Consider the following 21,864-nt stretch of genomic DNA (forward strand, 5'->3'; position numbering starts at 1 on the left):
TATTTCAATCTATCATGTACTGAGTTGAACTATGTAAAAAGTTTTTCAATAGTTTGCTGATCTAGTATGAGTACATCATATACCTAACAGGGAAGGGGGAAGTCTTGTCTGACCAATTTGGTTGGATACTACAATGTGGTCATAAAGGAACTGGATGCAAAAAATAATTTTGATATCATATACTTGGATTTTAGAAAGCTTTTGATACTGTTGCACATGGAAGAATACTGTACAAATTGGAGTGGTATGGCAATTAAGGGCAGGTTGCTGCAATAGATAGAGGGATGGTTGAGTGGAGACAGCAGAGAGTGGTAATAATGTACACAATGTAATGTACATTGGAGTTCCCCAGAGTTTGGTGCTGGGCCCATTGCTGTTTTATGTATTTATCAGTGATATTGATGAAGGTATTTCAGGCTTAATGTCCAAGTTTGCAGATGATACAAAGGTTGGCAGGGTTGTTAATGACAGTAAAGACAGTATGCTACTGCAGCAGGATCTAGAAAAGTTAGGTAGATGGGCTGAGAAGTGGCAACTGAAGTTTAATATTGACAAATGCAAAGTACTATATATGGGTAGCAGTAATCCAAGAGAAATGTACCAACTGTGTGGGATTACACTCAGGGAGGTGAAGAATGAAAAAGACCTGTGAGTAATTGTGCAGTCAGATATGAAGTTCTCTGAGCAGTGCAGATGGGCTGCCAGAGCAGGTCATGGAGTTTTGTCAATGATATATAGGAATTTTGCTAGCAGAGACAAGGAGGTGATTATCCCTTTGTATAAGGCAATCATCAGGCCACACCTTGAGTACTGTATACAGGTCTGGAGGCCTCATTTTAAGAAGTATGTAGAGTTGCTAGAACAAATTCAGAGAAGGGCAACAAGATTATTGAGAGGAACAAAGGAGTTTTCTTACCAGGAGAGGCTTAAATTCTGTAAGTTGCAGCATCTGGAGACTAGGCACCTGCAAGGTGATCTGATTGAGGCGTATAAGGCCTTGAATGGTTTGAGCAGGCTGAATGCTGATGGGATACTTCCACTTGCTCAGATTATGAACCTGATCGGGCGTAGATTCAAATTGAAGAAAGAATGTTGTAGAATAGATGTGCTGCAGTTTGCCTTTAGCTAGCAGGTAGTTGATTGCTGGAACAGACTTCCATCTGTTATTGTGGAAGCTGATAGCTTAAATAAATTTAAGGCTAAACTAGATAAACATTTGGAATGACTGGATGGGTGAAATGGGAAGGTTTCTTTTTTTTTTTTTTTTTTTTTTTTTTTGGCTGATGCTGTGTATAAATATTTATACACTGCAACAGCAAAGCCAAGGGAGAGAGGGCGCTGGGATCGCAGAACAGTACAGACGGTGGATTTTTGGCTGCTGTAAAGGGATAAGTATTGTTTTAATTTTTAATGTATTTTTCGTTATTTAACATAGTATATTGTGTTTTACGGAGATATTAAATAGGTTTAGTAGTGTTCATTAGCTTCTTATTTTGAATTTAACCAGCGATTTTTGGAAGTTACGACTTCCGGTGTTGGCGCAAATATTGTTGAACTAGCCGCCATATTTTAGTCGATAAGAAATAGCTTAACATATATATATATATCTCGAACTGATAGTGAAGGTATAAAGTAAAACTAGATAGCGTAATACGAAGCACTTATTAGGAATATGTAAGCTTGTTATAGTATTATCAATTAATCAAAATATTATTAATCTTATTCAATTTCATTGTTAATTAAATTGTATTTAAATGGAAATCATGATGCAGACTAGAGCTGCAAAGCAAAGATCACAGACTAGCGAGAGTGCTGTGGCTCGGGGGAGAAATGAAGGGGGCGATTCTCCAATCATCAAAGTCTCAAAAAAATGTGCGAAATGTGAAATGTTTTGCCGACCTTTCTAAAACAGGACATGATCTAGCCAAGGAGGATGACTTTGTGTGTGCTAGGTGTCTGGAGTGTCAAGAAATTAGGCTCCAACTCAGTGTTCTGATGGGTGTCTATGAGAGCTTGAGGTGTAGGGTAAATTCCCTCGAAGAAATTAATGTGAGGGACCCATTAGGCTCTCATCTGCCCAGCTCAACAACAGAGCTCACTCCTGTGCACTGGCACATTCTACCGTGGAGATTGCCTCTGTGCATCAGGCACAGAGGCAGTCTCCAAGGCAGAATGCGCTGGTCCCAAAGGAACTAGTTATTGTTGGTGACTCTATTGTCAGGGAGATGAGGAATATACTATGTAAGAAGGATAGGTGGAACAGGACCAGGGTATGTCTGCCAGGAGCAAAAGTTGATGACGTTGTAGATCAGATATCATCTTTTCAGGGCACAAAAGGTGATACTGTTGTACATGTATCACCTTTTGAACTAATGACATTAAGAGTAAGAGATCTGCAGATTTACTCAACAAGTACAGGTCAATGTTGAAAAAAAGTTGCTAGTTAGGGTTGAATGTGAAAGTGTCTGCAATTCTGCCCAGACACAATAGGAGGGAGTATATGATGAGAGCCTTGTCGATCAATTCGTCCCTGGAGAGATTGTGCAAGGCTCAAGGAGTAGAATTTTTTTTCAGCCTGGTCTGTGCTTGTTGACAGGAGAGACTGCTTCTACAGGGATGGGATACACTTAAATAGAAAGGGTGCAAGAATATTTGTTGATGCTATGAAGGCAGTGTTAGGTGGGTCAGAAAACTGCTATCATGGGGGAAGGGATACACAGACTAAAAGGTTAACAGTGGCCGCAGGCAGAGGCAAAAGTGATTCTTCTACTGCTTCTATTAGAATGGTCAGCAGACTGGAAAGCAAGTTAATGGAGATTTCCAGGACTGCTGGGAGTCATGGTGGAACAAGTAAATAAATGGGCTGTGTTAGGGTGGCTAGGAGCATGTTTATGTACACCAATGCTAGGAGTATATTTAATAAATTTGATGAGTTTGAAGTGCTAGTCAAGACATCAAAGGCTGATATTGTTGGAATAACAGAGACGTGGTGTCACACAGATATAAGCAGTGCAGAATTGGAATTTGGGGAGCACAATGTGTACAGAAAGGATAGACAGGACAGAAAGGGAGGAGGGGTTATGCTGTTAGTCAAGAAACACAATCTAAGGAAGTGCATCCAATTGATGCTGGTGAACAATGCAGTGTTAAGTCTGTTTGGTGTGAAATAAGCACTGGGAAAGGAAAAATGAGAGTAGGTGTGTGTGTGTATTATAGGCGTAATGAATCAGATGAGTATAATGAGCTATTGTGCAGAAAAATAGTGGGCCAGTAAATCAGAATGTCTTATAATGGGAGATTTTAACTTTCCAGATATTGACTGGAACTTGTGGGTTGGTCACTCGCATACTAGCAAGACTTTTGTGGATTTATTGGATGACTGTTTTCTACAGCAACATGTTCGAGGGGCAGCCAGAGGGAATAATACTCTTGATCTGATTATCAGTAGTGATTCTTCATGCATTAGGAATCTGGGAACCGCTAGGTGACAAAGGAACCACTGGGTGACAGTGATCACAATGTATTGATGTGGGAATTATTTAAAGATGTAACTACCATCAAGGATAAAGGGAAGGGCTTTTGTAAAGGTGACTACAGAGGTCTCAGACAGTTTTTAAATTCTGTACAGTGGGATCAACTGATGATGATGTTACCAACAGTGAATTCTAAATGGGAAGCCTTCAGGGACTTAATTTTGGAGGATACTAAGCTTTTCATTCCAACTAAGAAATACTGTTCAAGGTTTAGGCCTAAATGGATGTCAGATGAATTAATGCAGCTAGTAGCAGAGAAGAAGAACATATGGAATGCATATAAAGTATCAGGCGACACAGAAGCCTATGGCAGGTATAAACTAGTCTAATCAAGTCACGAAGGAGGTTAGGCAGGCGAAGCCAGATTATGAGAAATATTTGGCAAAGGATGCAAAGAAAAACAGCAAGGAGTTCTTTACTTATGTAAACTCTAGAAGGAAAGGGATGAATCAGATTGTACCACTTAACATAGATGGGTTGACTATTGATGATCATGCTCAGGTATCTGATAAACTGAATGAGTATTTTGCATCTACATTCACACATGAGGAGTTGTTCAATGAGGGGAGTACCAGAAGTTTATCAAATGCTAACAGGGAGCTAAGTGATTTTGTAATAACTGAGAGCAAAGCAGAGGAGAAATTGTTGAAGTTAAACATAAGGAAGGCACCTGAGGTGGACAAGATCTATCCAGTTATATTAAAGGCAGCAAGCAAACCCTTAGCCATAGTTGTGTGAGCTTTCTTGGACTCAGTGGAGATCCCCATGGACTGGAGATGTGCAAATTTATCACCAATTCACAAATGAGGTTCAAAAGGTGACCCAAGTAACTACAGACCTGTTAGTTGAACTTGTGTTCCAGGGAAAATAATGGAATCACTGGTTAAAGAAGCATTGCAGGATCATCTAGACAAGACTGCAGTAATAGTCAAGACACAGCATGAGTTTGTCAAAGGGAAGTCTTGTCTGACCAATTTGATTGGATATTATGATGTGGTCACAAATGAACCGAACGCCAACAATAATTTTGATATCATATACTTGGATTTCAGCAAACTTTTGATACTGTTGTATATGGAAGACTGCTGTACAAATTGGAGAGGTATGGCATCAAGGGTAAGCTGCTACAATGGGTAAAGGGATGGTTGAGTGGGAGACAATAGAGTGGTAACAATGGACACTGCTCTTCATTGACAAATGTTATTAGTTGAGTTTCCCTGGGGTCGGTGTTGGGTCCATTGTTGTTTTCCTTATTTATCAGTGATATTGATGAAGGTATATCAGGTTTAATGTCCATGTTTGCAGATGATAGAAAGGTTGGCAGGGTTGTTAATGACAGTAATGACAGTATGCTACTCCAACTGGATCTAGATAAGTTGGGAAAATGGGCTGAGAAGTGGCAACTGGTGTTTAACATTGACGAATGCAAAGTATTGCATATGGGTAGCAATAACCTAAGAGAAATGTACCAACTGGATGGTACTACACTCAGGGAAGTGGAAAGTGAAAAAGACCTGGGGGGGTAATTGTGCAGCCAAATATGAAGTTCGCTGAGCAGTACAGATGGGCTGCCAGAGAAGGTCATGGAGTCTTGTCAATGATATATAGGAAATTTGCTAGCAGGGACAGGGAGGTGATAATCCTGTTATACAAGGCAATGGTCAGGCCACACTTAGAGTACTGTGTACAGGTCTGGAGGCCTCATTTTTAGGAAGGATTTAGAGTTGCTAGAACGAGTACAAAGAAGGGCAACAAGATTGGTGAGGGGGAACAAAGGGGTGCTCTTACCACGAAAGGCTTAAGTTCTGCAAATTGCAGCACCTGGAGAGAGTAGGCACCTGTGAGGTGGTCTGATTGAGGTGTATAAGGCCTTGAATGGGTTGAGCAAGCTGAATGCTGATGGGATTCTTCATCCTGCTCAGACTAAGAACCTGAGGGGGGCCACAGTTTCAAATTGAAGGAAGATAATTGTAGAATAGATGTGCGGAAATTTGCCTTTAGCCAGCGGGTAGTTAATTGGTGGAACAGGCTTCCATATTTTGTTGTGGAAGCTAATAGCCTAAATAAATTTAAGACTGAGCTGGACAGGCATTTGGAACGAATGGAGGGATGAAATGTGAGGGTTTTTTTTTTTTTTTTGGTGATGCTGCATAAGCTTGCTTTCTTGCATCATATGCGTCAACTAATGCTAACTGATAAACAACTTGATAACCCCCCCCAACAAGTAGTTTGGGGGGGGTTATCATACAGACATTGCATATACCAATATATGTATGATAGAGAATGGAGCAAATGTTTAAGTGAGGGATAATTACCTAACCTGACTGCTTTCTTATGGATGGGTCCTAGGAATTAGAAAGATGTTTTAGGACACCTTTCTAACTCCTAGGATCCATCCATTAGAAACCACCCCTATGTTGAAACAATATTCAAAGTTAGGGTGGATTTCTGATTTTTTTTTCAGCGTGCATAGATGATGATAAGAAAAGTAATGCAGAGAGAGAAAATCATAGCCTAGTTTTATTTTTTTTTTCACGGAGTAAAAATATATAAAAGTACTGAAATAATTTAAAAAATAAATAAGAATAAACAAACATATGCCTAGTATAAATGTTTTATTTGGTATGTGTCTGCCTGTTGTTTTTTTTTATATAACATTGAAAACTTCATAGCCATGTTTTAAAATTCAAACAACCTACTTGTAGTTCCATAACAATTCAGAATCTGGTACTTGTTTATATAAGCTATTTTTCATTGTGTTTCATGTTCTGGATCAATCCTCGAAGTATGGCCCACATATTATGAAACTTCTCTGTATATGTCACCCATGAATGGTTGCTGTTTACTAAACTTGATGTGACTCAAATGAAAAGTGAGCGAGTAGATTGTGTTTATAATATAGTTCATTAGAGTTATTGTTAAAGTTCAAATAAGTTTAAAGTTTAACTCTTAGCCACCAATAGAATTTCACATGTCTGATTCTGTTTGTTGCTATGACTGAAAAACTACACTCAAATTTACAAGAACAGAAATTATTCACATTACAATATACTGTAAGTTCTGCTATAACATGCATTTTTGCAATACGAATTTGCTCAAACGCGACTGATATGTTAGGGAACAATGAGAGTATAACGTGATTTTTGCATTGGCTCATGTGCAATTTCGTACATTGGTTCTTCTAGGTGCAGAGTTTTGCGTTCACCAGGTGAACGCAAAACTCCGCACCTAGCTGAACGCAGTGACCTGCACAGCAATATGTGCAAGTTTACGAAGCTTAAAAAATGTCAAATGTGTGAAAGCTATATTTCCCATTTACTGTAGTTGTATTGGTCGGATACATAGTGTTATCATTCTCTGTATTCAGAAGATAACACATGATATTGTATGCTTACTCGTGTTTTCAGGAGCTTGCATTTTTCTGTTCAAACAGAAATTTCGTGAGGCGTAATAGCATGAGCAGAGGAGCACATTTCTGGGGGTCACTACCCTAAAACAATAAAAACAATTTGTAGTTCCTGGTTTATTGGGCTTTTCTGTTAATGCAATCTAATTATAAACAGGTAGTAAACTCTATCTTATTGCATTTGTAATAATACCGATAGCTGGAATTGTGTAGGTTTTTACGTTATTATGATGAAATGTTTCCCCTTCCATGAAATCTTCAATCATATAAAAAACATAAATACATTTTCAGAATCTTCTCTTCATTCCTATTTTTTAAGCTTCAGAAACTTGTCTCACTTGTGCAATTTGTGCATCCCATGTTCATCAGTGCAATTTGTGCATCCCTTGTTCATCGTTATTGATTGCTTCATCCTTTTTACTGTTTTAAATTTTACAATCCCAAAAAAAAAAAATAAAAAAAAGAAAATGTTGGTGAACAGAAATATCAATCAAGCAAACTTTCATATCTTGTCAAGGTAAAGTGCCAAAGTGCTGTATTTACTGTAATATTTATTTATTTATTTGAAATTTAAGATGTTTTAACTATTAGTTAAGAAATACATAAAATCCAAGGAAGTGAAGCCAGTCGACATCGCTGGACAGTGCAAGTGTCGAGTCAGCCTGGTGTGACATAAGCATTGGGAGATCAAAATTGAGAGTAGGAGTGAGTTATAGGCCTAATGACTCTGATGAGTATAATAAGAAACTGTACAGGGAAATAGAGTGGGCCAGTAAATCAGAGAGTCTTATAATGGGAGATTTTAATTTCCCAGATATTGACTGGAATTTGGGGGCTGGTCACTCACACACTAGCAGGGCTTTTGTGGATTTATTGGATGATTGTTTTCTACATCAGCATGTTCGGGAGGCAACTAGAGGGAGTAATACTCTTGATTTGATTATCAGTAGTGATTCTTCTTGCATTAAGAAACTGCAGATAAGGTGGCAGTGATCACAGTGTGCTGAAGTGGGATTTACTCAAAGAGGTAACTACCATTAGGGGTTAAAGGGAAGGGTTATTGCTTTCGTAAAGGCGACTACGATGGACTGAGACAGTATTTAAATTCTATACAGTGGGACCAACTGATGATGTTACCAACAGCAAATTCAAAATGGGAAGCATTCAAAGAACTTATCTTGGAAGATACTAGGCTTTACATACCAACTAAGAAATATTGTTCAAGGTTTAGGCCTAAATGGATGTCAGATAAACTAATAAGACATATGGCAGAGAAGAAAAATGCATGGGATACATACAAATTAACACGTGACACAGAAACCTATGATAGATACAAGTTGATCTGTAACCAAGTTACAAAGGAGGTTAGGCAGGCGAAGGCAGATTACGAGAAATCTTTGGCAAGGGATGCAAAGAAAAACAGCAAAGAGTTCTTTACTTATGTAAACTCTAGAAGGAAGGGGATGAATCAGATTGGTCCACTTGATATCGATGGATCAACTGTTGATGATCCTGCTCAGGTAGCTAACAAACTAAATGAATATTTTGCATCGACATTCACACATGAGGAGTTATTCAGCGAGGGTAATGCCAGAGGTGTATTCAACTCTGGCAGTAAGCTAGATAATCTTGTAATAACTGAGAGTAAAGTGGTGGAGAAATTGTTGAAGGTAAACACAAGAAAGGCACCTGGGGTGGATGGGATCTATCCAGTTATATTAAAGGAGGCAGCAAAGGAAGTAAGCAAACCCTTAGCCATAAGTATGAGAGCTTCCTTGGACTCAGGGGAGGTACCCATAGACTGGAGATGTGCAAATGTGACCCCAATTCACAGAGGAGGATCAAAGGCTGACACAAGTAATTATAGACCTGTGAGTTTAACTTCTGTTCCCGGAAAATTAATGGAGGCACTGGTTAAAGAAGCACTGCAGGATCATCTAGACAAGACTTCAGTTATAGCTCGGACACAGCATGGTTTTGTTAAGGGGAAGTCTTGCCTGACCAATTTGATTATATACTATGATGCAGTCACAAAAGAACTGGATGCAGGGAATAACTTTGATATTATATACTTGGATCTTAGAAAGGCTTTTGATACTGTTGCACATGGAAGACTGCTGCACAAATTGGAGCAGTGTGGCATTGGAGGTAAATTGCTGCTATGGATAAAGGGGTGAGAAGAGAGAGAGTGATAATCAATGGACACTGCTCATCGTGGACTAATGTTATTAGTGGAGTCCCTCAGGGTTCAGTATTGGGTCCATTATTGTTTTCTGTATTTATAAATGATATTGATGATGTTGATGAAGCTTAATGTCCAAGTTTGCAGACGATATGAAGGTTGGCAGGGTTGTCAAGGACACTACTGACACTATGCTGCTGCAACAGGATCTGGAAAGATTGAGCAGATGGGCTGAGAGGTGGCAAATGAAGTTTAACATTGACAAATGTAAAGTACTACATATGGGAAACAGCAACCCCAGAGCAACGTATCAACTCTGTAGTACTACACTGACAGTGGTAGAGAATGAAAGGGACCTGAGGGTGGTTGTGCAGGCAGATATGAAGTTCTCTGAACAGTGCAGATGGGCTGCAAGAGTAGCTCATGGTGTATTGTCAATGATATATAGGAATTTTTCTAGCAGGGATAAGGAGGTGATTATTCCCTTGTATAAGGTAATGGTCAGGCCACACCTAGAGTACTGTATACAGGCCTTGAGGCCTCATTTCAAGAAGGATGTAGAGCTGCTGGAACAAGTACAGAGAAGGGTAACAAGATTAGTGAATAGAACAAAGGGGTGCTCTTACGAAGAAAGGCTTAAGTTTTGCAAATTACAGTGTCTGGAGACTAGGCACCAGCGAGGTGATCTGATAGAGGTGTATAAAGCCTTGAATGGTTTGAGCATGCTCAATGCTGATGGGATTCTTCCTCTTGCTCAGAATAATCACCTGAGAGGGCATAAATCAAATTGAGGAAAGACAGATGTAGGACAGACGTGAGGAAATTTGCCTTTAGCCAGCGGGTGGTTTGTTGGTGGAACAGACTTGCATCCCTTGTCGTGGAAGTTGATAGCCTAAATAAGTTTAAGGCTCAGCTGGACAGGAATTTCGAACGAACAGAGGGATGAAGTAGAAGTGGTTATTTTTTATTTATTTATTTATTTTTTTTTTTTTTTTGGCTGATGCTGCATAAGCTTGCTTTCTTGCATCAAATGCCTCTACTAATGCTAATGCTAACCTGTGTGAGCAATTTTATTGGGTTCTAACTGTTTTTAGTGTTTTGCTTACCAGACTGAACTTTTTTTTTTTTTTTTTTTTGTTCTCTGCCCCAATCCCCATAAGCCCTGTTGTTTTTAATGTGTGAAATACCATAATGCAGAGATTTTTTGGAACACATGTACCGCATTATAGCAGAACTGAGTGTACTTTGGTCCTTGAGGTTGTCACAGACATTCTCTCAGATATGCCAGACAACCTGTACTTGCTACCTGGGAGTCTAAAACGCTGATGGAACCGATATTCAGGTGACACTCAAGTCAAATGGACCCAATTTCGTCAAAGTCTGGGTGGTCTGTGAGAGCCAAATCCTCTGTTTGCACCTTCACGATGGTGGGACTGTTAGTGATCCTGGGTATAACCTCCATGCACAAGTACATGGTGGGTGATCACCCAGGTGTGAACCAATGTAAGCAGGGGTCGAGGTGTCGTGACCACACCACTTGGAGGAATGCCGCCCCTCTCTGTTACCAGGCAGTACTAGGTGGTAGATGACTCTCATCAACCGGTGCAATAGCACCACTTTGCTTATTGGATTCTTAAAGTGGTGGAACCTATGTTTAGTCTCTAGAGCTAAGTTCTGGTCAACCCTTCCCCATCTCTTCCATCATGCAGTATGATTGATTGATGACTTTTCAGGTTATGATGAACATCATGGCAAGATCCAATATTCCTTACATTTCGAGGGTACAGCTCTAAAACGGTGTTCCCAGGCCAGACGCTAATTAGTACACTGGACCGAACCTATTGGTAACTCTGTAGGAGGATTCCACATCTGCTAGTGTATAATCTTGCTACCTCTACTCTGCCAGATAGTGACTGGAGAGAGTCCGAGTAGTGTGTATGCGGGGAGCATTATCGAGGCCATGTTATATCAAGGATCTTGGTATATTCTTACCATGGTTACGCCATATCCAAAAATTTCATTACTTCATACAGCATGTCCACTTTTTCTTACTATTGAATACACCATGAATTGTCAAGCTAATAGAGCAAGTTTATCTGTGAAAAGATCTAAACCTCCCAAACACTTCCTAATTCATTTAACAAATATACGTGGTCTCAATTCTAGTCTCAACAATGTCCATTTCTACTTGCAGTCTGCCAAACCCCATGTAGTTTTTCTGACAGAATCTCAGTTATCAGTTGATTCAACTACTGCTCATCTCAGGTACCCAAATTTTTTGCTGTATGATTCCTTTCGCCGCAAAGGTGGTACTTGTGCATATGTCCGTTCTGATATTCCCTGTTAGACTTGACAATTTGGAATCTCCTCTCTTTGATCTTCTCTGGCTTAAAATCTCTACCTCATTGTGTCAAATTCATTTGTTGTCTCTACCGTTCTCCCAACTCCACTAATCACTTGGAGTTCTTTGACTTCCTCTCTTTGCAACTTGACTTTCTCCAGTCCAACTTTCCTAACAGGGAGGTAATTTTCCTTGGTGATTTTAATGTTCACAACTCCAGCTGGCTTCCGTTTTCTAGTCACACCGACCCAGCTGGTCGAGATGCTGAGGCTTTTGCAATTACTAATGACCTTGCACAGATTGTTCATTTACCTACAAGAATAACGGACAATCCTAATCATACAGCCAACACACTTGATCTTTTTCTCACAAACAACCCTTCTAAGTACCGTATTTTCCGGCTTATAAGACGCACGGGCATACAGGCCACATGTTTTCGAAAAAATAATAACCCTTCTATTATCCTTCGATACTGTTTACGGTGAAACTAAGAAGTGATCTTTTACCGACTGATGTAAACAAATATGGCGAGATGGCATGATACGGGACGTAATCAGGGGGTACGTATTAAAAATAAATTAAATGGAGTTACATTTATTTTTTAAAATTTTTTTATTAAATGGACTTACAACATGGAGTTTTTATTCAATTCATAAAACACAAGAAATTTTTAAAAATATTTTTTGTTCTTAATGAAATCATCATAATATTCAAGATATTCAATGTCACCATCGTCCATGTTATGGGCGATCTCTGAGTCAGATGAATCTGTTTCCTCATATAAAAGGTTGTCTGCCGTGCCGTCAAGAGCATTGGTTATGCCACACTTCTTAAACGACCGTACTATTGTCTCCATTTTAATTTCATTCCAATCATTTTTGACCCACTGGCAAACCTGTACAATGGTAGGTCTTTTGATGTGCCCTGTTGATGTTAGTTCATGCTGTGGAAGCATCATCCATTTATTCCATTCTTCACGCATGTAGTCCTTGAAAGACTTATTTATTGATACATCCAGGGGTTGCAATTTGCGTTAACCCTCCAGGAATTACAGCCATTTGCGTGTTTAAACTTTTTAATCTTATCTTAGTATAATTAGTTAGGTGAGACCGGAACTGATCCCACACGAGAAGCGACATCCACCAGGACGGCGTGACCACACCTTTTCCAGCCAAAACCTCATGCTCATCCATCCATCCTTTGGGGGTGAACTTGAATAAAAACTGTTGCTGGAATGCTTTCTTTCGGCATTGTTTTCCTTTTAAATATTAGTAATGGTGGTAACTTGGTACCATCAGCACAACATGTCAGCACTGCTGTAAAATGGGATTTCTCATTGCCGGAAGTTTTAATGGTCACAGATTTAGCACCCTTAAAATCAACTGTCTTATTAGAGGGAACATCAAATGTCAATGGAACTTCATCCATATTTGCAATTTGACTAAGTTCAAAGTCATTTTCTTTTCTGACTTCGATATTATGTCGGTGAAAATCAATAATTTTGTTTTCGTACTCTTCAGGCATTTTCTGTGCTATTTTTGTTCTTGTTTGCATCGCTAATCAGTCTCTCTTCATAAATCTATAGCACCAGCCTATAGCACCTGTAAAGTCATCATGCCCTCTTGCAGCTGCCCTCTATTTAACTTCAGAAATGGTATTTTTAGTCATTACCACAATACCTTGGCTCCTCTGATCTGTAACCCACGTCTTCAACTCATTCTCTAGTTCCTCCCATCTAGCTTTTTGCTTGCAAAGGTTATGTTTTGACTTTATTGCTTGTCGAAGTTTCTTCTTTTGCTTTCGCCAGGCACATACCATTTTCTCGGTAGGAAGTGGTCCAAAATGTCTTTCAGCAGTATGGTTCCCATATTGCTTTGCAAATTCTATTACTTGTAATTTAAAGGCAATTGTGTAGCAATGCCTTCTCAACAACTCCATCATAACGGGGTTGTCCTATTATTGATAAAGAAAATAACAATAATAAAATTAAATAAGATAATATATTTTTCTCAAAATAATGGTATACGCTTGGGTAAATGTTCAACCAATAATGAAATGTTTGTTTCTGAGAAAAGCTGACAGAAGTAACGTAACAAATTCTTACTCACCCTAAGTCAAATACGGGCGTCACTTTCTCTTTGTAAAAGACAGTTGGAATTGAAAAATCCCGATCGAGTCTAATTAGCCCGCCATACCATAAAAGCACGAGATCATAGAGGAATACCATAAAAGCGCGAGATTATAGAGGAAGCAAACACATGGGAAAATGAAACAAGTTTTTACTTACGTCCGATTGTGAGATTCATATCGCGCAGATTTCAACAAATTTTTCACAAAAAAAGGATTACTGGTTTGTATTGTTGCCATAGATTGTAACCACTGATAATTGTTAAAAATATATTTCAGTAGATAAATCTTAAGTAAAATTGGTGTGAATTTCAAAGGGAAGTTTTCAGAACTCAGTTTACCGGCACTGCGTCATCGAAAATGCATTGCCGGTAGTCTTTAGGCCTAATCTGACATTGACCATATAAGACGCAGGGTGATTTTCCGAGTATTTCTTCACGAAAAAAACCGCATCTTATAAGCTGGAAAATACGGTACACTGTTGAAGTCAGTGGTCCTTTAGGCACTTCAGATCACAACTTGGTGATTGTCTCTTCTCCAATGGAGCCTTTATCTCATGCTTATTCCCAACCTCATGTTGCTTGGCATTAAAAGAATGCAAAATGGAATGACCTGCAAGATTTCTTTTCTTCTTTTCCTTGGTCGGATTACTATTTCAAAACTTCTGGTGTCAACGTTTGCTCAGATCGTGTCAGTGAAATTATTCTTGCAGGAATGGAATCCTTTATCCCACACTCCACTTTAAAATCTCGTCCTTTATCTAAACCTTAGTTTTCCAATAAATGTGCTAAGGCTGTTCAAGAGAAGAATGTTGCATATCATAATTGGCTTGTTTCCAATTCTTCAGTTTCATTTTCTCCCTACACCAAAGCTCGCAACAATTGTTAAGCAGTTATTAATCAGTCCAAACCAGAGTTTGAACAATCTAAGAGTAGAAAACTTGCTTCTTGCCCAAATGGTAGCCGAGCATTCTGGTCTCTTGCCAAAGCTGTTGGCCGCAACTTTTGCCCATCTCTGCTCCCACCTCTGTCCAAACCAGATGGTTCTGTTTTCACTTCAGCCAAGGATAAAGCTGACCTTCTAGCATCCCATTTTTCTTCGAACTCCTGTATTAATGATCTTGGTAAAACACCTCCCACCATTCCCAACACACTCCATTCAATGCCTCCTGTGGTCTTCCGTCAAAAGGATGTCAGAAGGATTTTGACGAATCTTGATGCTAAGAAAGCTCCAGGTCCCGATGGTATTTCTCCACTTGTTCTCAAAACCTGTGCTCCTGAACTTACTCCTATTCTTTGCCGCCTTTTTTCACTTTCTTATTCCAAAGGTGTTTTTCCTTCTGCTTGGAAATTTGCTCACATCCGGCCAGTTCCTAAAAAGGGTGACAAATCCCTCCCATCTAATTATCGTCCCATTGCAATTACTTCTACTCTTTCTAAAGTAATGGAGAAATCAATTAACCGCCAGCTCTTAAACTACATAGAAACCTTGATTTGGATCAACAATCGCCAGTATGGATTCAGTCAGTGTCAATCCACTGGTGATATTCTGGCTTATGTTACCCATTTATGGACTAATTCAATGGAAAGGTTCAGTGAAACACAAGTATTTGCTCTTGACATCTCAAAGGCTTTCGATCATGTTTGGCATAAAGGTCTTCTAAACACGCTTCCATCTTATGGTTTGCCAACTGTTTTTTGTAATTGGTTATCCAGTTTTCTCTCTGATTGCTAACTGAGGGTGATGGTAAATGGCTGTCTGTCTTCTAACTTCTCCACTAATGCTGGTGTTCCCCCAAGGTTCAGTTCTTTCCCCCACTCTTTTTCTCTTGTATTAATATTAATGATCTTCTGTTGACTGGAAATCCTATCCATAGTTTTGTCGATAATAGCACATTGCATTCCACTTAACATTTTGAGAAACCTTGCCTTGCTCAATCAGCTTCAGCTTCTCGAAAATCTGCTACCAATTCCTTAAATGCCGATCTTCATATACCGATCTTGTCTTATACCTTGCAAAAAGGATTCTTCTGTTCCTATGCTTATCTTTGGTGACACTGATTTCTAGGCACAATGATATGTCTTTTGGGAATTACCCTGACTTCTAAACTCTCTTGGCACAAGCACATTACAAATATTGCTTTCTCTGCATCTAGAAAACTTGTTTTTCTCTTTCGCTCTCAGCGTTACTTTTCTTCCAAACAGTTGTTCACTCTGTATAAATCGCAAATCTGCCCTACCATGGAATATTGTTCCCACATCTGGGATGGTGACCCCAAAACCTCTCTCAGGCTTCTTCATTCCATTCAGAAGAGGGCAGTTAGGTGTATAAGGCCTTGAATGGGTTGAGCACGCTGAATTCTGATGGGATCCTTCCACTTGTTCAGATTACGAACCTAAGGGGGCATAAATTCAAATTAAGAAAAGACAGATGTAGAATAGATGTGCGGAAATTTGCCTTTAGCCAGCGGGTGGTTAATTGTTGGAACAAACTTCCATCTGTTGTTGTGGAAGTTGATAGGTTGAATAAATTTAAGGAGGAACTGGACAGGCATCTGGAGGGAATGGTGTGATTTTTTTTTTTTTTTTTTTTTTGGCTGATGCTGCATAAGCTCATACACTTGCTTTCTTGTATCACATGCCACTACTACTACTACTTCCATGGGCACTGTTCTTCTGAATTGGCTTCTATAATTCCCGCTCTCTCTTTCAAAACAGTCCGAACATGTGCAGCAGCCACCAGCCAACATCCATTTACTGTCCAACTTCAAACTCACAGAACCAACTTTTCATCTTCCTCGTTTATTCATTCAACTGCCATTTTCTGGAACAACTTTCCTCTATTCCTGAAAATTACAGTCTACAGAAGTTCAAGTCCAATGTCAACAAATATCTTCTTTCGTCTTCTCAACCTCCCAACCTTCTCAACCTCACGGTACTAAGTATTAGAGGTTCTAATACCTCTCGTGTTTGGGATTTACATGAAAAAAAAAAAAAAAAAAAAACTTTAAAAGGACAGTGAGATAGAACTATGTTTATACAGCATTTTTTCTGAACTTGACCTCAGAAATCACATGTTAAAGTTATGCACATTCCTTACAACTCACTCTGTATATTAATGCAAAATGAATTCTTTTTATTGAAATTTTGTCTTGGAAATAGGATTATATCAAAATAAACCCATGTTCTCCTTTCTTTTTGATCCTCTCTGACTATTCAGTAGGTTCACCAGAAACAAATAAACCTTTCTGTATGTTTTTCTTGCATGTCCTTTGGGACCATCTCAATACTTATCTTTCTCACACTGAGTTTTTCAGTTGCAGTTAGCCTAACAGTACCTTTGTTATTTGTTCATAGCTGCCATCATTCTGACTGTGAAACATTGGTCTCATTGAGCAAATTTTTGATGCTTTCCACTTCATCCATTTTGAAGTTTGATGAGCAGTCTGTCACTTCCATTCTGCTTTCTGCAAATCCTTAATCCCACTTAAAAACATGATGTGAACTTGACATTGTCATTCCCTTAAATATCTGCATATTCATTCTTTCCAAAAACTGGATGACTCTATTGTATGATTGTTTTATTCATATTTAGAACACAATTGACAGAACTACATTTGCAAACTTAGAGAGACACCTTGGTGTTTCATTGTAACATAACTTCTTATCCAGTAATAAAATAAACACCCAATCTACACCCCACCTTCAAGAATTAATAATGAATCTCCAGACCAATATTTACCACATGACAAAAAAAAAAAAAAAAGCTGAATTATTGGAATGCAAATAACTACAATTACCTGTCATATATGCTCATCCCTAATGAAATGTCAGATTCTCCCTATGTATAATTATCTAGAATTTCAAATTTGAAATAATTAAAATGTTAGCTCATGTCTGTAACACAATATACTCATACCTTCTGGATATATCATATTTCAGAAAGTGTTTTTTTTTTGCCCTGATGTTGTATAACAGGGGTCAGCAACCTGCAGCTCTTTAACTTTTAGCCCATGTGAAGCACAATTTCAAATGGAGTTAAAGAGGACTTAAAAATCAAGGACATGTGGAGTGCAAGACTAAAATGCCTTAAAACTGAAATTGAGGATTTAGAAAAGCAAAAGGTTGCCCTTGCAATTCTACACAAATGGACAGCGATAGATGAGTTGAAAAAGCAAGACCAAATTATATCTTCCTCTTACCGGACAAGTATATAAATTTGAAAATATTTGCAATTGAACTTCTCTCAATTTTTGGTTTGACATATTTCTGCGGGCAAATATTTTTGAACATGAACTATATTAAAAATAAACTGTCTGAACAATGTGAGTCTCTTAGCATGTTAAAGATGAAAATTACGGCATACTCGCCTGAATTGAGAGACTCGCTCAAGAAGTTCAGCAGCAAAAGTCACATTAATTTGTACCTAATTGGATGTTACATTTTTTTCAGTATTAATAAATAAATCTTCTTCAAGAGGAGTGTTTCCATTTACAATGGGTTTCCTCAGCTGACAAGTTATTTTTTGGTAGGAATTTTTTCCCGCCATAAAGTACAGTTCAAGGTGTCTTGGTCAATTAAACCTCGGGCTGTCATGCACTCCCGTACTCCATCCATCCATGTCCTCCTAGGTTTTCCTCTTCTCCTTTTTCCAGGATAGCCTTTGGATATCTGGTTTCTTTCATCCATTTTTACATGTCCATACCATGTTAAATGCTTTTCTTTGATAGTGCCAATAATGTTCTTTTTCACTTCCATTTTCTCTCATGTCTTCATTCCATTTTCTGTCTCTTCTAGAAGTTCTTGCTGAGCGTCTCCAAAAATCCATTTCTGCGGAGAGCAATTTGTTTTCCCCTCACCTATTCAACGTCCAGGTTTCCATTTGAAATATAAGTTTCTTTGTTTTATTTAGAATATTTCTGCTCCATAGAACAGAATTTAACATGCTGATAGCCTTTCTGCCATCTGCAATTATTGACCTCTGCTTGGGATGATCCATCACTTTGTAAGATTGATCCCAAATATTTGAATTTATTGACTTGTTTGATTTTAAAACCTTTGATATTTAGAATGTCCTGATCCCAAACACAACATTTAAGTCTTGCTAAAATTGATTTTTAGATCCCATCTTTTATATTCCTCAAACAATGCATAGACTGCATCTTCTAAGTCTTGTACTATCACCACCTGATCATCTGCAAAAAGTAAATTGTGAATATAGGTGTTCTTATTGATTTGGCAATCCCATTTTATTGCATTTTTTTGACCAGGATCTTAGGCAGATGTCGATATAAATTTTGAAAAGTGTTGGTGACATGCAACAGCCTTGTAATAAGCCTTGAAATAAATAATATTTCAAAATATATGCTTTTTTAATAAAACACCTTCCCACTCTATTCCATTTCTTAAACTCCTTCCATCTCCCCCTAGCTTGAGCTGAGGTGGGGCTCTTTGGATTCTCTCTCTCTCTCTCTCTCTCTCTCTCTCTCTCTCTCTCTCTCTCTCTCTCTCTGGCGCCTCCGTAGCCAGGTGGGAAGGAGCAGCAATAGCAGTGTATAGCACACGCTTCTTGATTAGACCGGGGTTCAAGCCCGTCACCACCAAATACGGAGGATGCGGAAAGGTCAGGGAATGACCACCGCATATTCCCGGAGCAATATGGCCTTAGTTGCTAATGCTCCTAAAAAAAAAAAAACTCTTTTTTTTTTTTTTTGTTTATTAGATCAAAAATGGCTCTTCACTAAAGTTTTCCAATCCCTGCTGTATAAGCTTGCTTTCTTGCATCATTTGCCACTACTAATTTAACACTAATATTATTCAATTTAAAATTTTTTTTAAATTTTTTTTTAATCTCTCTCTCTCTCTCTCTCTCTCTCTCCTCTCTCTCTCTCTCTCTCTCTCTCTCTCTTTTTCTTTCTTTCTTTCTTTCTTTGTCTGTCTGTCTGTCTGTCTGTGAATTTGTTGATGATTTGTTTGGTTTCTACAGCAGGTTGAAGAAATTGAAGAAGTTACGAGAGAAGAATACACAGATTCTGATGAAGATCATGGCAATAGGAATTGCAACTCTAGTGAATATTCAAAATTGGATGATATTTCATTATCTAATTCAGGAAAAATGAAGCATTATTGTGATAATTTACCAGACTTAAATTTACTGGATGACTGGGATTTAAGGTTAAACCAGAAAGTTCCATTTCCAGAGCTGGGATTAGACATTATTGAAGTACCTGAGGATAATGGAAATGAAACAACAGATTCCACTGTCTGTATGACTTCAGTATCAAGCTGGGAAGACAATTGGTTATTCAGAAAACGAAGGCTTCCTCTGTACAGTAGCTTAAAATATCAATTAATTGGAAGCTACAATGATCCCCCATATATGCTCATTCCTAATTCTAATGAAAATGTTCAGGTGAAAATTGGGTCTAGGTAAGTTAATTTGTTATTAAAACTTTGAATATCTTAATTTATCAAAATATGTATAAAAATTAAATAGCATTTTATTTATATGTAAACTGTTTAATAATATTTAAGGCAGTGAGAATCGGTGTGGTGTGGTGTAAGTCAAATATTTTAAATTTACACTCTTTCCAGTGTTTCATTGTTTTTAGTACCACATCAGAGAAAAATCCATGATGAAATCTCTTAATAACTGTCATTATTATAGGAAAAGAATTGAAATATCATAGAACAGTGGTTCTCAAACTACTGAGATCTACATCTACGAACGAACCCCTTCAAATATCAAAAAAGTTTGCAGACGCCTATAGGGGTCGATAACTTTATTTATCATCAGTTTGCTATACATAGAACGAATAATTTGACCAGTTCCAGAGACCATTTCGCAGACCCTCTGGAACAGGTCTACAATACCCCCAGGGGTCCACGGACCCCAGTTTGCAAAATGTTGTCGTAGAAGATTACTGAAATTAAAAACATTGGAAAAAATGTATGTTTTCTTAATAGCAAACATTACTTATGCCACTATCACAAATATTGGCTTGCTTCAAATTCGGCTGTGTGGTAATGATGTGTATGGGCAGCTCTAATATCATTGTGCATATGAATCATCATTAATAATAATAATAATAATAAAGGTTAAAGGCTATGAAAGAAAGCCTGAAGCTATTAGAAAATTCAGAATGTGAATTTTTTCATAGCTTGAGGCTTTATAGCCCTTAACCTTTATTATGCCACTCTCATTTAAGGTTAATAAAAATGAATGAAGAAAATATAACACTTTATTTTAATTTTCACATGAAATAAGATGAGAAGCAAATAAATTAGAAAATACTGGAACTTTAATAACAAAAAATATTTTTTAAAATAGAAAACACAACAGCTAAATTCTGTATGATGACTTTTAAACCTATTCTTCATAGTCTTAAAGGCCCCTCATATTTTGCTTCCTTGGTTGGTGTGGCACACAGAAGGAATAAAAGACAAGAGCTCCATGATATTATTTTTCTTCAGCTTTGTGCCTGGTTGTTTCTTTAGTATAATTTTTCATTGCAATAACTGACAACAATTTTTGGCTAGTTTTTAAAAATTCAAAAGCTAACCAAGTTTTGCTTTTAAATTCAACATTTGAAAATCCATAAAATCTTAAAGGGTCTACTTGCACAGAATTTCAAAAGGATGACTTTTTTTTCAAACCGAATCCATTTCATCCATAATAATGATTAAAGTACCATACTACCAGGTGTGCCCCCTGATTGGGGGGGTTGGTATGATTGTTAATTGCTCACCACTGATTTTTAACTAATTGACTGGCATCTATTTCAGTTTTATTTTTTTCTGCCTAGTGATGTATGAAAAAAACTTTGGACTGCTCACTACAAATAATATACATTTTCTTTCAATGAGCTGATGCCACTTTAATATTTTTTGTTCGTAGATGCCAACAACAGTGAAATTACACTTGAAATAATATGAATATTACCAACCACAAGGTTATCCAGTAAAGATTCCTTAGTAATAATTTAAATAAATGTAAGTTGGCTTACTAAACTTTAAAAGTTTTAAAATTGCCTTGGAAAATAATTACAGTAATGTGTAAGTGTAATTTCTTCAAACAATTAGAAAAACTACCATTTTCATTGTTAGTGATGTAAGGTAACTTTACAGTGACTTACACCACTCTTTTGTAACAGTTCTTAATTTTTGAACTGTACAATTGTGATGTATGGTAGTCTGAAGGATTAATGACTTAAGTTTCTCACAAAATAAAAGAAAGAAAGTTTAAGGTTATGTTTGTGGGTGTAAGTGATTTTTTA

At 37.8% G+C, this 21,864-nt stretch overlaps 1 protein-coding gene across 1 annotated transcript in view; it reads left to right on the forward strand.

Moving 5' to 3' along the window:
* The window catches only part of LOC150075740 (uncharacterized), a 311,310-nt gene that overhangs the window by 132,867 nt on the left and 156,579 nt on the right, over positions 1–21,864 (forward strand). The window contains exon 12 of the mRNA XM_090387858.1: positions 19,575–20,017. Coding sequence (XP_090243984.1) covers positions 19,575–20,017 — 443 coding nt within the window. The remainder of the gene's footprint in view (positions 1–19,574; positions 20,018–21,864) is intronic.

The sequence above is a fragment of the Mastigoproctus giganteus genome, chromosome 13 (genome assembly GCF_048544385.1).
Source record: "Mastigoproctus giganteus isolate SK-2022 chromosome 13, ASM4854438v1, whole genome shotgun sequence".
NCBI classification, from domain to species: Eukaryota; Metazoa; Arthropoda; class Arachnida; order Uropygi; family Thelyphonidae; genus Mastigoproctus; species Mastigoproctus giganteus.